We start from the raw sequence: 15,293 nt of genomic DNA, 5'->3' as shown, positions 1-15,293 counted from the left end.
AGGTCAGTGTCTGTGTGTGCGTGTGTGTGTGGCATCTCTCCCACCATAACCTGTATGAGAAACAGCATAATGTCTGCACACACTAAGCTCTGAATTTACCTTCTCATAACCCCCAAAGTCCTAAAGCCTCAAACCAGAGGGATTGCGGTATGTGGGAGGGATTGCACTGTGGTTAAGTGGTGCGGTTCCCCAAATATTCTCAAACCAGGTTGGATTCTTTTTGCATTTATTAGAGTATGTGGGGGGGATACTGGTCCTTTCTTAAGAGATCTGCCCCTTGGCAATGCTGCTAAAGCTATACCTACTAAATGGAGTGGAATTTACAATATTTGATTTACTCTGACATCTGATATGTGTTATAACAAGCAATAAATGCATATCTTGATATAGCTCTCCACACTTAATATGTGTACATTTATATGAAATGCATGCTATTTAATGTACAAGCTCTGGGCCCCTTGTTAGCTCTTGAATGCCAAGAATACCACGCTGCTAATAGCCTAATGAAAGAGGGAGGGAGAAAGCCTTAGATCAATTTTAGGTTGTTCTGCCAAATCATTAAATTTATGATTTGTTTCTATAAAAGCTGGCCCTTCTTCTTCTACTGACTAATATAGCAGCACCCTTTACCTGAGAGGGCAAACAGGCAAGATGCCTTGGTTGAATCCTTCTTGTGTTAGTGTGTGTCCAGGGGCTTGGTCTTTTAAGACAGGCAGAGACAGGCCCGCCTCATGGCCCTTCTGGGCACAAAGCACCCCAGGGACTCCTCACCCCCCCACCCCCCCCTGCCAGATAATGCCACCACTTCAGGGCCACTTGTGTTGGACGCGCTGGGAAGCTGGGCAATGTGCGATAGCTGATTCCTGGAAGTTTCCCCAAGTTCCCCAAGCACTTCCACACAGTAGAAGCCACTCTCCCCTTCTTTCATCCTGGCCCAGAATATCTCTCTACCCACTTGAGGCAGGCCCCCGCTTCAGACAAGGGTGTTTGCGTAACGGAGAAGGAGTCAGTTGCTGAGGTCGATATCTGAAGTGCGGCCACTGTTCTCTACCGTTTCACCACACACACACAGTTTCCCTCTCCACTGAGCTCAGAATAGGGCATTGATGTTGGGGCAGACGCTTCAGGATGACAGGGCCAAGAACCTGGAGCTGGGCCATACACTCCGGGTCTACCTAAGACATTAACCATGGCCTGACTCAGCATAAAAATTTCCCAGACCCCGCTGGAGCATCAGACCATTTCTCAAACTCAAATGTTTCTTAATGCATTTTAGCAGAGGTAAAGTGGCTCCGCGTTCCAAAAAATCAAGCGCTCCGTCAAATGGAAAGTTTGAGTTTTGTTCGATGATGGAGGTTCGCCGGATCATGCCTGGCCTTGCTACAGCTTTTCTACAATAGACATAGAGTGAAGTTGTTTACTTAAATAGAACTGAAATTTCACGGGTAATTCAAAATGAATGACTTGATTGTATTGTGCGGAGGTCTGCTGCCAGCATAGCTGTTTTGTGTAATGAAAACAGTAAGGAACCAAGGTGACATAGTCAGCTGTGATCCAACAGCCCTCCCTAACAGAAACGTCCAAAAGCTCCAATCTGGGCTGAAGATCTGACCTCCGTAGTAAAACGGAGGGGTACAAAAATTCAGAGCTGATCCCACTCGGGAGTGCAGGAGGTAGCGATGGAAGGGGAAAGAAGGAGGGATGGGAGAGGGGGGAGGAAGGGAGGGTGCACTCTAAGGTGGAACACAATGGGGATTTGTTTTTGTAATTATGCTCAGTTTTGAAAGGACGGGGATGGGGTCGATTCCAAATGATAGATCCAGGAAAGATACGGACCGTAACCGTTTTGGGTTCGCTGGTCATTATAGTTGGATGAGATGGGGGGAGGGGGGAGGTGGGGGGGGTGGAGAGTGGAAGTGGAGAGGAGGAAGGGAGGATCCAGCTGCTGTTTGTGGACACCCAGGGCTCTATAAATCTGAGGCCAGGGCAGGTGTGGGCGAGCTGGGGGAGTGGAGGACACACTGGCCCTTAACCTGCCCCAAACCTCCTGACCTCGTCCACCTCCCCTCCGACCCACAGTACAGGCAGGCAGGCATCACACACACACACACACAGACACACGCACACACACAGACACAGAGAGATAAGTACTTATACGCTTCACTCAGATCCCTCCCCTCTAAAGGATCAAGGGACGCACTGTCTTTGCACGTGCAGACTCACGCAGTTCAGCAATGCACACACACACACACACACACACACATACATGTAGATACTATCCCCATATATTATCCTGAAAGCTTCCATTATCTGAGCCAGCTGCCATTCGTAGCTATGTATTGATATCACCCGCTTTCAAAGCTTGTGCATGAGTCGCCAACAGAGACAGTAATTATGATGTGTAGTCACCTTGTACTATGGGATGTCCCCGCTCTAATAACTTCGAGGCTGTTTGCATAGCAATCTAGTTACAGCAGGGCTGCCTCAGCTGGCTGCATAGCAGGTGGATGACACTGACAATTGAATATCATCTGCTTGCTGCACATAAAAAGCCAATGTGATGGGAACGTCTGGCTTGCTAGACTAATTGTTAATCAGCAAGTCTCATCTGCATGGGACAGAGCTGGCAGTGGACCCAAATGACAACCTTCAGGATAAATCACTGTTTATTTGGCTTGTTCTGATATTTACTAGTTGAGTCACTCTTGTAATTATCTTTGTAAAGGCTGCCAACGCTTTACTTCACAGTGGGGCCAGAATCTGTTGTCTGTTTAACAAAAACACATGTGCTTTGGGGGGATTTGTGATTTATGAGGAAATTGCGAGGATGTTTTTTCCTGTGTAACCATAAATATAGTTTCAGTATTATGTTTGATCTGAATTGATTTTACAGATTTTCTGTTTATAAATCCCTTTCTTAGGGGCTTAGGGGACACTGCACCCGCATATTCTATCTGCTCCTCCACATGTTGCTTCAAACGCAACCCCGCTGTCTTAACAACCTGAAGGTGCAGGGTCAAAAATATCCCATACCTGCATGGCTTTAATCCCTATCTATACTGATTTGTATTACATGCATCCCCTCGGCCGGCTTCACTCTGTATGGGAAACTGTAGGTAATAACATAATGACTTCTACAGGTACATTACAACTACCTGGAAAAAGGGGCGCTAATGACTCCGATAGTGATACCAGCAACAGATGGGGATAACAACGGCCATTGTAATGCTGGGCCAGGTAGGGCTGGCAGGGCTGGAGGTGCTGATGGGTGCTGGCTGTGCGAGGCGGCCTGCCGGTCAGAGCAGACTGGGACGACTGCTGTGTAAACCCTGCAGCACATGTTCACCGGGCCAGCGAAACATCTCAGGGAGTATTTATTTTAACAGGCCAAATGATACTTCTATTTCTCACAAGAGGAATGTTAAGGCTAAATGATTCCCCTTAGAAAGAAAAACATTGGGGCTGGGGTTGGGAGGAGGGGGTAAAGAGGGAGGGATGAGGAGGGGGGGGAGGGTAAAGGTTTCAAGTGAACCTGATGCATTCTGTGATTTCAGTTCAAACGAGGAAATCAGTGCAGAGTTGCGCAGCGATGAAGACGGATGCTAAAGAGGGAGTTTTGATAGAATGCAGGGTTTTGTATGTTTTTTTTTCCTAAATGATCATTTCCTCTGCTTAAAGCACGCCAGTCCCTGCTCTGGAGTGCAGTTACTGCCACGGTAACTCAGGGCGCAAAGCCATGGCCTTGACTTGCACTCACTCTTGTGCGCATGCACCGGCACACACACACACACACACACACTCATGCATATACATAAGCGTGGAGTCAAATCTCTGCGTACACAAACATTCACACACACACGTCACACACAACATACAAGCATAGAAACCCTCATGTACACATACACACACAGAAATAAGCACAACATAGTCAGACTCAATGACACACATGTGACACACACTCACATATCTAGATAGACCAGGTTAACAGTGAGGATAATGAAGTTTATCTTGAACCTTGAACCTTGATCATAGACTCCCAGTCTACATTCACACGTTCCACTCCTCTCCCGCTCCCTGACCCCGCACGTATACACACACACCTCTCCTAATTCGCAGCACATTCCCCATTAGCAAGCCCGCCTAAGCTTCTCTAGCTGCAGCCAGCACGCACCAAGCTCCATCTTAACACGAACCCTATTGTCAGGAGGACAATAAAAACTACGAAGTTGAAGAAAAAAAAATACATAAATACATGCGAAAATATGCGGTGGGACTGGCAGAGGGTTTGCGGTCGTGAGAGGGCTTGTTGGGAGAGCGATTTGTTTTAATGAAAAAGTCATTCCTGGGGAGAGGAAAGGGCCTGGCTGGAGGCTGTTTGTGCATGGCTTAGGTTTCTCCTCTGTGTAATAAAAGCACCGGGGCTTGTGTGTTTGTGTGTGTGTGTGTGTGTGCAATGCGTGGGAGTAGAAGGGATTGTGGAATAAAGGAGAAGAAGTGGGCAGCCAGGTTTCACTATGTATCATACACCTACGTGGTCCTGGCTGGTTTGGAGACTTTGTGACACACACACACACACACATACATATGGATACATGTACACACACATTCACGCACATCAAAACTGCAACAGAGCAAGAGTCAATCATTACAACTGGCAAAGAATTCTATGGCTAGTCCTCTGTAGGTAGCTTGTCACACACATACACACAAGAGAGTGTATGATCTGTTCTACAGCTCTCATAGTTCCCTTGGACCTACAGATGACTAATAGACAAAACATTACCTGATACTACAGCCTACACAGACACACACACACACACACACACACACATGTACATACACGCTTGTTTCTCTCTTTGCCTTTATCTGTTTGTATTTCCACTGATTCCTTGCTTTCTGTCTCCCCAGTAGGAGGGAGATGGAGCGGCCCGGTGAGGCGACCCCCCCCTACCAGCTTCCTCTTCTGTCTACAGCTCCCTGACCTCGAGCCTCCACTGTACTAGCAGCCAACAGCGAGACAGACAAAGACATCGCTCCTAGAGAGACGAGAGACGGTGAAAGAGAGCTACGGTGAGAGGCTTAAAGAGAAAGAGAGAGAGAGGAGGAAACGCAGAGAGACTGACAACGTGACGTGTCGGACATCCCGTGAGGATCGAGAGCTTCGGGGCGGCCGACCATGAGGCCCTCAATCTGCGCGGGCCCCCCCTCCGGCCTGCTGCTGGTCCTGGTGTGCTGCCCCCTGCTGGGCTTGGTCCAGGCTGCCAGCAGCAACAAGGCCAGCGACAACGGACACCCGCACCTGGGAGACACCGACCCGGAGCGCTGCATGAGGCACCACTTTGTAGAGACCATCACACACCCCATCTACAAGTGTAATTCCAAGGTAAGACTGCTCACAGAAAATGACCTACACTACCAGGCAAAACTTCAGACACACCACATTTTTCTCTATTTTTACTATTTTTCACATTTTAGAATAATAGTAAAGACATCAATTTACAACAATTTACAATTAAATTTACAATCAAAACTATGAAATAACACAAATGGAATTATGCAGTGGCCAAAGGCTTTGAAAAGAAATTCATAGATAGACATCAACTTCACTATTTATATTTGTCTAAGGAACAAATTTCAAGCATTTCATTATAAGCCTTTAGATCAAAATGGCTTTAAGATAATGAAAAATATAGTACATTCAATCAGGTGGGTCCAAACTTTTGACACACACACACACACACACCCTCACTGTAAGCCAATCCGCTCCTCTGCGGTCGTTTTGCTAACAAGTTGTTTAAGGTAACCTGGCCAGTCCACCTGACAAATGACCAGAAGGTAATTTGTTACAAATATCAGAAAGAGAAACAATCTGCTCCAAACCAGACCCCCGAGACACGCAGACAAGCCCGGAGCCCCGGGCCAAAAAAAACCCTCAGCACTAACTAGAGAGTAATTTCTCTCACACACATTTTTCTCTCTTTATGCACACTAGTATCGCTCTCTCTGCCCCTCGAAAAACCCCTCCGTTTGGTCAGTTTCTCTCCCTCTCTTTATCTCTCTCTCCGTCATTTTAGGCGAGTCACGCCTGGGAGTGTGTCTGTGTGTGGCGCTGGACATGGGCCACACTGCAGACATATTCTGCACCTCTGCTGGGACTTATTTTTGGCAGGGGTGGACGTCTCCTAGTCAGCCTGCTTTCTCCTGCCTCTGCCAGGGGTTAAAGGGAGAGAGAGAGAGAGAGAGAGAGAGAAATGGGGTGAAGAGAGAGAAAGAAAAGGGGATGGTGATAACCTAATGATAACAGAGGCGGGACGCTCACTGTCTTTGTCTCTTGTCCCAGACACAACAGTGCAGTGTCAGATAGCTTCGAGACACTTCATGTAGAGTGACTGATCATCACACCAACGATGTGAATGTTACTGTGGAGACGGGCTGTCAATTTCCCTTCCTCCCCTCCTCCCTTTGCACACTATTACGACTGTTCATCTTAACATGAGTAATCAGCAGTTTTGCTATTTTGTAATATTGTGCCTCAGAGTGCACAGAGCAGGTGGCCAAACCACAGCTCAACTCAGCCGAGGCAGAACTGAACACACTCACAGTATGAAGTGCGCATTCTATTACACGCTAAATTGACTGGAAGCCTGGCCGAGCGTCTGCTTTACCCCTCTGCCTGTACGGTCCACAAAAACATCCACCTGCAGCATGATTTGCTGTGTGTGTGTGTGTGTGTGAGTGTGTGTGTGCTTTCATCTGCTGTCCAGCTGTTGTCATGCTGCCATATTCCTCTACATCTCCATCTCCTTGGGCGCCGAAACCCCCCCATTTTCCTTCCACCTCCTGCTTCGGACGACACCACCCACTGGATAGTTCCACTCTATCACTGGCCGAGACAGATGAAGGCATGAATGGCCATCCACAGGATCTGCTTTTTTTTATCTAGCTGGTCATGAATGGAAGGAGGAAAGGGAAAGGTGCCAAGGGAGAGGAGGCAAGGAGAGGAGGAGAGGAGGTCACAGAAGAGGATTTGTCACTGTTTGATAGCCTGATCCTCAGCTAGGGCAAAGACAAATGGTCTTAAAGTGGCGGCAACACTCCCAAGGTGTGTGTGTGTGTGTGTGTGTGTGTCACCCTGCCATGGCCCCAGACAGGCTATTGTCAGAGTGGGGACATGGGTGGCGACACACAGCAGCTGACAGAAGGACATGACACAGGAGTCTGTTTAGGGAGGCGACAGGAATGTAGTGACCCACAGCGGAATGCCAGTCGGTCGGTCACAACACTAATCAGGCAAGCGCTGTGTGTGTGTGTGTGTGTGTGTGTGTGAGAGAGAGAGAGCTGAGTGGCCAGACGTGTTGAGTGAGCCAGGCACAGGCGTGGGGGAAGCTGGGTGCAGTGGTTATGTTCCCCTCACATTCCTCCTGTTGAGTTGAAGCGAGAAAATATCAAAGAAGGATAGCTTGCCACATAGATTGCTCTGGCTGGGGGAAAAAAAACCCAAAGAAAGCGGCAAGGTATGGACTTCAAACAGTGTTAAGGAGTGTGCGTGTAAACCTGTGTGAATGGCTGCGTGTAACCCCGAGCTCTGAGAGGCAGCAGGTGTAGGAGTGAGTGACTGGTAGCGCTGCTATCTCTCAGCTTGCAGGTGCAAGGCCGAGGCCGGGAGGCCTTGGGGGACACGCTGAGCACAAACAGACAGACGCAGACTCAAACACTGCCTCATTGTACCCAGACAACCAGGGAAAGAAATTTCTCCGCACTTCCCTAACACTGTGTTTTCTGCGTGCTGTGTTGCAGATGGTGTTGCTGGCTCGCTGCGAGGGCCACTGCAGCCACACGTCCCGCTCCGACCCCCTCATCTCCTTCAGCTCGGTGCTCAAGCAGCCCTTCAAGAGCACCTGCTCCTGCTGCCGGCCGCACACCTCCAAGCTGAAGGCCGTGAGGCTGCGCTGCGCCGGCGGGACGCGCATTACCGCCACCTACAGATACATCCTGGCCTGCAACTGCGAGGAGTGCAGTTGAGCAGGGAGCAGAATCCTTCCAAACCCCTACGAACTCTCAACATCCTGCATCCTCTCTTGCCCTAACGCTATCCAGAGCCTTTTGGTTGTTTATCGGGTCGAAAAGTGGCCCCAGAGGACAGCAACTCAAGCTGCTTATTGTCATCTTGTGAATGATAGTTTGGAACAATCATACCATCCACACATAGGCGGTAAAATTGACCTGCAGCCCTTGGGATTTGGACAGCACAGGACACCTTTGAAAACATACCCTCACTACTTATAAGTTGTCCCACCCGGTTCCTCATTGTTTAGCCATAGATGGATCTTCAATCAGGACAAACCATATGGAAGCCTGTTTCCCCGGCACACAAAACCAGACACCACAAACCACTGGAGACCCTCCTCGCAGCAGAGAAGCACTACACTCATTACAGGCTTCAGTAATTCATAACACACACGCTCGCAAAACACAGTATGAGAGCTCATTACAAATGTCAATAAGGCTGTACTGCCAGCGCCATAAAAACCCCACCAGCTTTTGACAACAAAACAACATGCCTCATTAAAAAGCAGCATGGGAAAGGACGAGGCGGGATGAGAGCGAGCGGGTCCATATAAGCCCCGACATATGGGGGATCTATAGAGAAGCACCTGCGCCGTGCTTCTCCGCTTGCTTATCCGCCCAATAAACATTTTACACACTCCCTGCAGACTTTCATCTAGCTGTGTAAAACATGACCAACACTGACAGGAGAGCTCATCATTTGGAGGACGATAACAGAACCAGTGGCAGAGAGCGTGAAGGGAGCCCCGTGGATAGAAGAAGACCGAGGATAAATGCTTTGTTTGGCCAACTTTTGGGTGGCAGTTTGTGAAGATGTGTATGGACTGTCATTCAATGTTCATTTTTAAATGTAATCTATTCTATTTGAATCTTGGTGATGTTCCTGTCAGCATTATTGAAACTGTAGCTACTATCCATGACGGGATTTATGAAATTGACGCTTTTGCCTGTTGTGTATTGTTACTAATGACATGTCTGATACTATGACTTGGAGAAACACTCTTGTCCGAACAGTGCTGTGGCCGCTCTGCATAAGTCTGTATACTCAGCCTCTTCAGACATCAGCCTCATGGCACCACCATGATAAGTACAGCTCTTCAGCCCGATTGATAATACAGTCTCTATGCATGCTGGGCTCTAATGCTCTGCCTGAAGCCATTTGCCATCAGAACTAATGGTTGGTTCATCTGAAAATGATATAGAGAAAGAAAGACATTTATAAACTGTATTTAATGGAACAAGCCTCAATTGAAACAACTCAATCCCATAGTTTCTTTAAAGGATTGCTTAAAATCCCCAATTTTCATAATTAAACCACAAGGAAACAGATATGTCAATTTGGAATTTGAATAAATGAATGAGGAGTTTTAAACCCTAATACCAGACACAAATGTACCTGAGAAGAGAGGAGACAGTTTGAGGTTTGTGGCCCTCTTACAGTATGTGCTACAGTTGGAAACTACAGTAGCTTGTTCCTGTGAAGATATGAAGTCAGTTTGATAGCTGACAGAAACGCAGATCAGTGGCGGGGCATCCTGACGTCTCTGCGGGCTAATGATCATGCCACATACTAACGACATCACGGCTTTGAAGCTTTTGAGCCTTTGCTGCAAATCACACCCTGTCTCTCTCTCTCTCTCCTCCAGCCTGTCGCTCTGCACTGTGTAGCAGCATGAAGCAGAAATCCCAGTGCTGTACTGTAGTCGACCCTACGCTTTGACCTCCCCGGGGGGTGAAAAGAGAATTTCCCTATGTGGATTAATAAAGTATCGCATTAAATAACCTTTACGAAATGTGTGTCAAAAGGTGGCAATGTTGAGGACGGCCATGAGTGCAGAGCTCCATGACAAATCTGCTGATTTCTGCACCGCAGTGCTTTGGGCTCACGTCATACAGACTTTCTATGGTTCTGACCATGTTTTCACACACACACACACACACACACATGGACTGTACAGATGTCTTTGTTGCGTTCAGAGCTGAAACGCTACCCTCCCTTGTGAAACGGCACAACATGCCGGTCTGTGGACGCCTCAATCCAGAACACAACTGACAGCGTGGCTGGCCGCTTCACACGTGAACCTAATAAACAGCTTTTCCCCTCGACTCTGGAGATTAATCTGCCTTTCTCTGCTGTCTCCTCTCACTGTGTCTCTCCTTTATCAGCACACACACACACACACACACACACTAGCAGAGAGGAGGCATTTTGTGACATGAGGCAGGAGGTATAATTATGTGGGGGAGCAGTGTGACAGTATGATAGAGGAGCAGGATAATGGCTGTCAGACTGACGCTAACTGTGCTCTTTTATGACCGTCCTAACTGCGAAACACAAAGGAGACGCTTAGCCCTCCTAATTAAAGAAGCAACACACTCAATTTTTATTATCAAATATAGTTTTTTCATTCCAGTGTGTTTCCAGGTGTGAGGCAGGCACATATGGTCTTTTTTTATAACCCTTCACATCACCCATATTAGACATCATACACATTTCTTCACCCTCGCTCCTAATCATAACCATTCAACCGTACAATAAAAATCAGAAGAGAGATGTTTCATCGCACTGTGCCATATGTGTCTTCTTGTCGAGGAGGAATTCGGGTCTTTATGTTTAGCGTGCCATGGTCTGTGAAAATGGCAGATGTGAAACATGAACAACAGACATTTGCTGGAGTCCGGGGTTCACAATATGACCATTCATATACTTACCATTTATACAGCGAGTTTGGTGTTTGTCATGAGTTGTCAGCACATACTTTCCTTAGTGAGCAAGAATATGAAAACAATAATGACAATTGTACTGGCACACACACACACACACTTAAATAGTCTCAACAAACACGTTCACCAGTATGATGACAGCTAAACCGGAGAGAACTTTTTTTTTTCCATTACCAGCATCCTTTCATACAGATTTTTGAAAACTGAAATTAGTTTGTAAGCATTCTTAAATTCATAAATGTATCCATTACATCAAATATGACATTGTGTAATGATGCTTTATATAATAACATGATTTTTCTGACAACCTATGATTGCCAAAGTGATAGGACAGTGAAAAGAAGTGAGAGGCCTGAAGAAGAAACACAAGACTGGGCTGAAGTCAGGTTCAGAGTACTGCTGCCCTCTGCTGACCAGCCAGACAACACACACCTGTTGCTGGTCTACAACTCAATGTGTTAAATAAATCTCATTATCACCAACATGGTCTCACTGCAGTACAAGTTGAATAATCACACAGTGAAGAGTAAATGAACATGAGGGATGGAGGGTATAATTTCTGCTAAAGAAAAAGCTGGACAGGAGCAGCATTACACTCTTTAGAACCCAGTCCAAAGCCTGATACAGACACCTTTGAAAAAATGTGTAACAGATATTGGTACACAATGTGTTCTCATGATGGTCTGTAGCTATTCCAGTCTCTGTTTCTAGGTGAACTCCTCCTCCCACACACATACCTTCAGACTGTAAAGCATACATGCACACTTAAAATATGAAAGCGCACACATTGGTTACACTTAATCCCCCATAACTCATCACCTCATCATCTGTCATGTCCTTAATGTAAAATCCCTCAACCTCTGAAATGCCGGCCTAGCCTGAGCTACACTCCTCATATACCCGTCTCTTCTTCATACTGTCAGTGGACTATTTGTGACTTGGCAATTAGTCATTATGTCCACATGGAATCCGTGCAGTACATCTTCCATCAAAATCTTGTACTACAGTATGGCTTAACTAGTGCTGCACTGCCATTAGAAAAATGATATGATAAAGTACCACATGTTCCTGCAGCTTTTTGGTACTTGACCATATGAATTCCTGTGTCAATCATTGTTTTCCTTGATGCTTATGCTGTGGTATTCTTCTAGTACTCTAAGTTTGGTGTAATTTGATGGAACAATTTACCATAGGTTTAGTTCTTTTCCTTCTAAAAAAGTCCATTCACCTTTAATATTTTTATGCTTTATTCAGACAGTGGGAATGTAGTAAGGGTGACAGACAAGGAGAGACATAGTCAAGTCAAGTTGAGTTTATTTGTATAGCCCTTAATCACAGTTGCAGTCTCAAAAGGCTTCACAACGCCCATATTATAAAACAATAAATGAAAGCAACACTCCAACCTTAAACCCTCAATGAGAAGAAGGAAAAACTCCCATGAAAACCTCATTAGTGGAAAAAAATGCAAGAAACCTTGGGAAGGGCATCACAAAGAACATAAACAAAACATAAACAACACAGAATGTGAATGCTGGTGTCAACATCCATATCCGGCATGGGGAAATCAACTCATCAATATCTTTCATAATGGTTCTCTTCTGCCCTGGGATGCATGAAGCTTGAAATATAATCTACCACTAAGTAGTCACTATAGCTACCTACCTTAAAACAAAAGCTTTGTATTAATTCACTCAATCTGGAACCATCTATTTTACTACAGAAACTATTCCTTATTAGTAACTCCAAAAAACAGCTAGCAAATATCTATAACCTGCTGGACAAAAAAGACAGCTGCTTTTGTTATTCCTATTAAAAATGACATGAAGATTTACAAATCACCAGAGACCTCCCAATGTGGAGCGTCGTCTGTGAAAACATTCAGATGACGTGAAATTCAAGTTTGCAGTTAATTCAATTTAAGACTCTTCATAGAGTTTATTTGAGAAGATGTTTTTGATGGGTTTGGAACCAACTGACGTGCACACTGTAACACTAAAATTTATAGGCTACTTTTATGCTTTGTTGGATTAGTATACATACATGATATATATATATATTATAGCTAAAATGACTCGTTTAATAGGCTATAGCATTCCATCATGCCCTTCCCTTTGCTTAACTGGGGATCTAACAGGTTTAGAGGTTCCTCAGAAAAACCATAAGTGTATCCTTCTCAATGGCTATTGCCAAAGAAATAATCATTTTTACAAACGGGAAAAATAGGGGTGTCTATCCATCAAATTATGGTTGAATTCCATCTTTACTGTTGCTAATTTAGAATATGTAACAGCAACACTAAATGGAAATCAAAAGTCATTTCATGATGTATGGAAAGCTATGGAAAAATGACAAAGATTCAGTGTTTCCCGCAGTATTTCATTCTTGGCAGGGTGGACAAACTGCTGAAACAGCATTTAGAACATCAAGGGACACTAAAACTCTCCATTGAAACCCAGACTGGTGACCCACCTCACATATTCAAGGAATTAACAAAAGATATTATAGAACAATTAAACAAACATAAACATTTCTTATAGTTTTTACAGACTGTTTTGTGTGTAGCTGTGGTAGGGAGGAACCTCCATCATATCAGAGGTGGACGACATGACTGGCCGATATCCTATATTTCATCAAATATCGGCCCAGTATATTGCCAAACCTCTATATCACTCTAACCCTAGTACATTACCACTTACTCTACTGTGATACCTAAATCAAGCACCGTAGAAAAACCATGAAAATCTCAAAGTACCACAGGAGGTTTTTGTAAGGGTTTGTGTTCTAGCCAAACGAGACTGGCCAGGAGTCATACACTGAATGTACAAATGAAACAGATTGTCCAGTTAGGACACTTGCTCTTGTCATGAAGTACACTGATGAGGTGAATCCGGGTAAAAGCCATTACCCCTTATTGATTTTCTTTATTAAATCTCTACAATCGCAAAGGAGGAGATGTAGATAAAGAGAAGCAGATGAGTTAGAGAAGGATTTTTAAGCTTTGAGACAATTGAAATGTGGATTGTGCAAAAGCGGCTGCAACTAATGTTTTGTACATTCAGTGCATAAGGCAAATGGAGTCTGTAGACTATGGTGGAGTGCAGCACATACATTCAAGCATCGATTATGGACTTGCACCCTCGCCTTCCCCTCTCTCCCCCAGTCTTCTCCACACTGCCCTAGTCCTAGAAAGGACAGAGATGTGCTAGCGTGGGACTTTAGTAGCTTACCCCATAAATGAGATCAAACCAGGATTAGGATTAACCACAATATGTCCATTATGGATCATATACTGTGCTGTACTACTATGCTTACTTTTAATACACGAGACACGGATCCTTAGATATATCACTGCTTCACTGAAATACTCCCAACAACCTGGTACATGAGCAGGTGAAGTGCACGCCATATGAGCCAAGTTCAGCTCTTTGCTGGTTGTAACCGTCCACAAGGGGGCAACAGAAACTACAGAATACACCTGTGAAATCGGTTCATCAGGATGTGTGTATTGACACAGGTCATTTCAAGTGCAAAGCCTTGTGTTATTTTCTGCAGAGTCCACAGTATACTTTAAATGTAGGCTACTGTGTCGACCAGAGAGGAAAGAGGGACAAAATAAATTCAACTTGACACTGCCAGGACCACATATGAGAGATGGCAGGACTATTGTTTCTTAACCAAACTGATATTTGGGGTTGAATTTGCATGTGGGCTTCAAGTGTGGCTCTGATGTGCCACAGGCTACATTCAATCTGTTATAGCCTACAAGTCTCATTCTTATTGATATTCTGGCATTACAAATACAGCTGGTATTCTTGTAGTTCTCTGAGTTTTGTGTAGTTTAAGACAATTCACCTTTTTTTTTTTTTTTTTTGAGTGAATGGGCTGTCCACTCACCTTTAGAATTCTTATGCTTTATTCAGACAGTGGGAAAGTAGCGAGGGTGACAGTAGGGGAGACACAGTAATCAAGTCAACTTTCTATGTATTGTATAGTCATAGGCATATATATGAAAATTAGATCTATATTACAAGTAAAAGCTCTTGAGGAGATTTATTTGTTATCTCTCCAGTATCAGTATCATTATCAACAGTTGATTTAAGTTTGGTCCACTCTTTTGTGTTTGCCAAAAGCTTCTTACGCCCCTGTGGCGCCAAGCCCTCCATATTATCCTGGTGATATATTATCCTGGTGATATATTATCCTGGTGATATATTATCCTGGTGATAGCCTCGAACAGTCTAACTGACCCGAAAAGACCTAGGGCCAAACAATAGCTGGCATATGACATCCGGGCGATAAGAGCAAAGTCCACACTATATGGTTGTTTTATGCTTCACGAGGACACGAGTGATGTCTCTACAGGATCATTACATTTCATAATCCCTCATAACCACAAAGCAGTGCGGTGCTCTACTACTGGTAGGCGGAGTCTGGAGGGAGTGGGCCTGCCCGGCGCTTTTAATACAGATGCGCTCCTCGGTGCGCTCTGCGTTCAGCGGCGA

General features: G+C 45.2%; 1 protein-coding gene across 1 annotated transcript; it reads left to right on the top strand.

The window, feature by feature from the left end:
- The first annotated feature begins 5,176 nt into the window (after window positions 1-5,176).
- On the top strand, window positions 5,177-8,022 carry ndp (norrin cystine knot growth factor NDP). Its single transcript, XM_071926389.1, has 2 exons — window positions 5,177-5,383; window positions 7,798-8,022. The coding sequence occupies exons 1-2, from the start codon at window positions 5,177-5,179 to the stop codon at window positions 8,020-8,022; spliced, it is 432 nt and encodes a 143-aa protein (XP_071782490.1).
- Window positions 8,023-15,293: the final 7,271 nt, after the last annotated feature.

The sequence above is a fragment of the Centroberyx gerrardi genome, chromosome 10, assembly GCF_048128805.1.
Source record: "Centroberyx gerrardi isolate f3 chromosome 10, fCenGer3.hap1.cur.20231027, whole genome shotgun sequence".
Lineage (NCBI taxonomy): Eukaryota > Metazoa > Chordata > Actinopteri > Beryciformes > Berycidae > Centroberyx > Centroberyx gerrardi.
The sequence above is the reverse complement of the archived record's forward strand: the minus strand, read 5'-3'. Positions and strand labels throughout refer to the sequence as shown.

Bases quoted from the DNA above. Each gene is read 5' to 3' on its own strand.
- ndp (XM_071926389.1), top strand. From the start codon at position 5,177: ATGAGGCCCTCAATCTGCGCGGGCCCCCCCTCCGGCCTGCTGCTGGTC. The intron at 5,384-7,797 runs GTAAGACTGCTC...GCTGTGTTGCAG, and splicing joins TCTACAAGTGTAATTCCAAG to ATGGTGTTGCTGGCTCGCTG.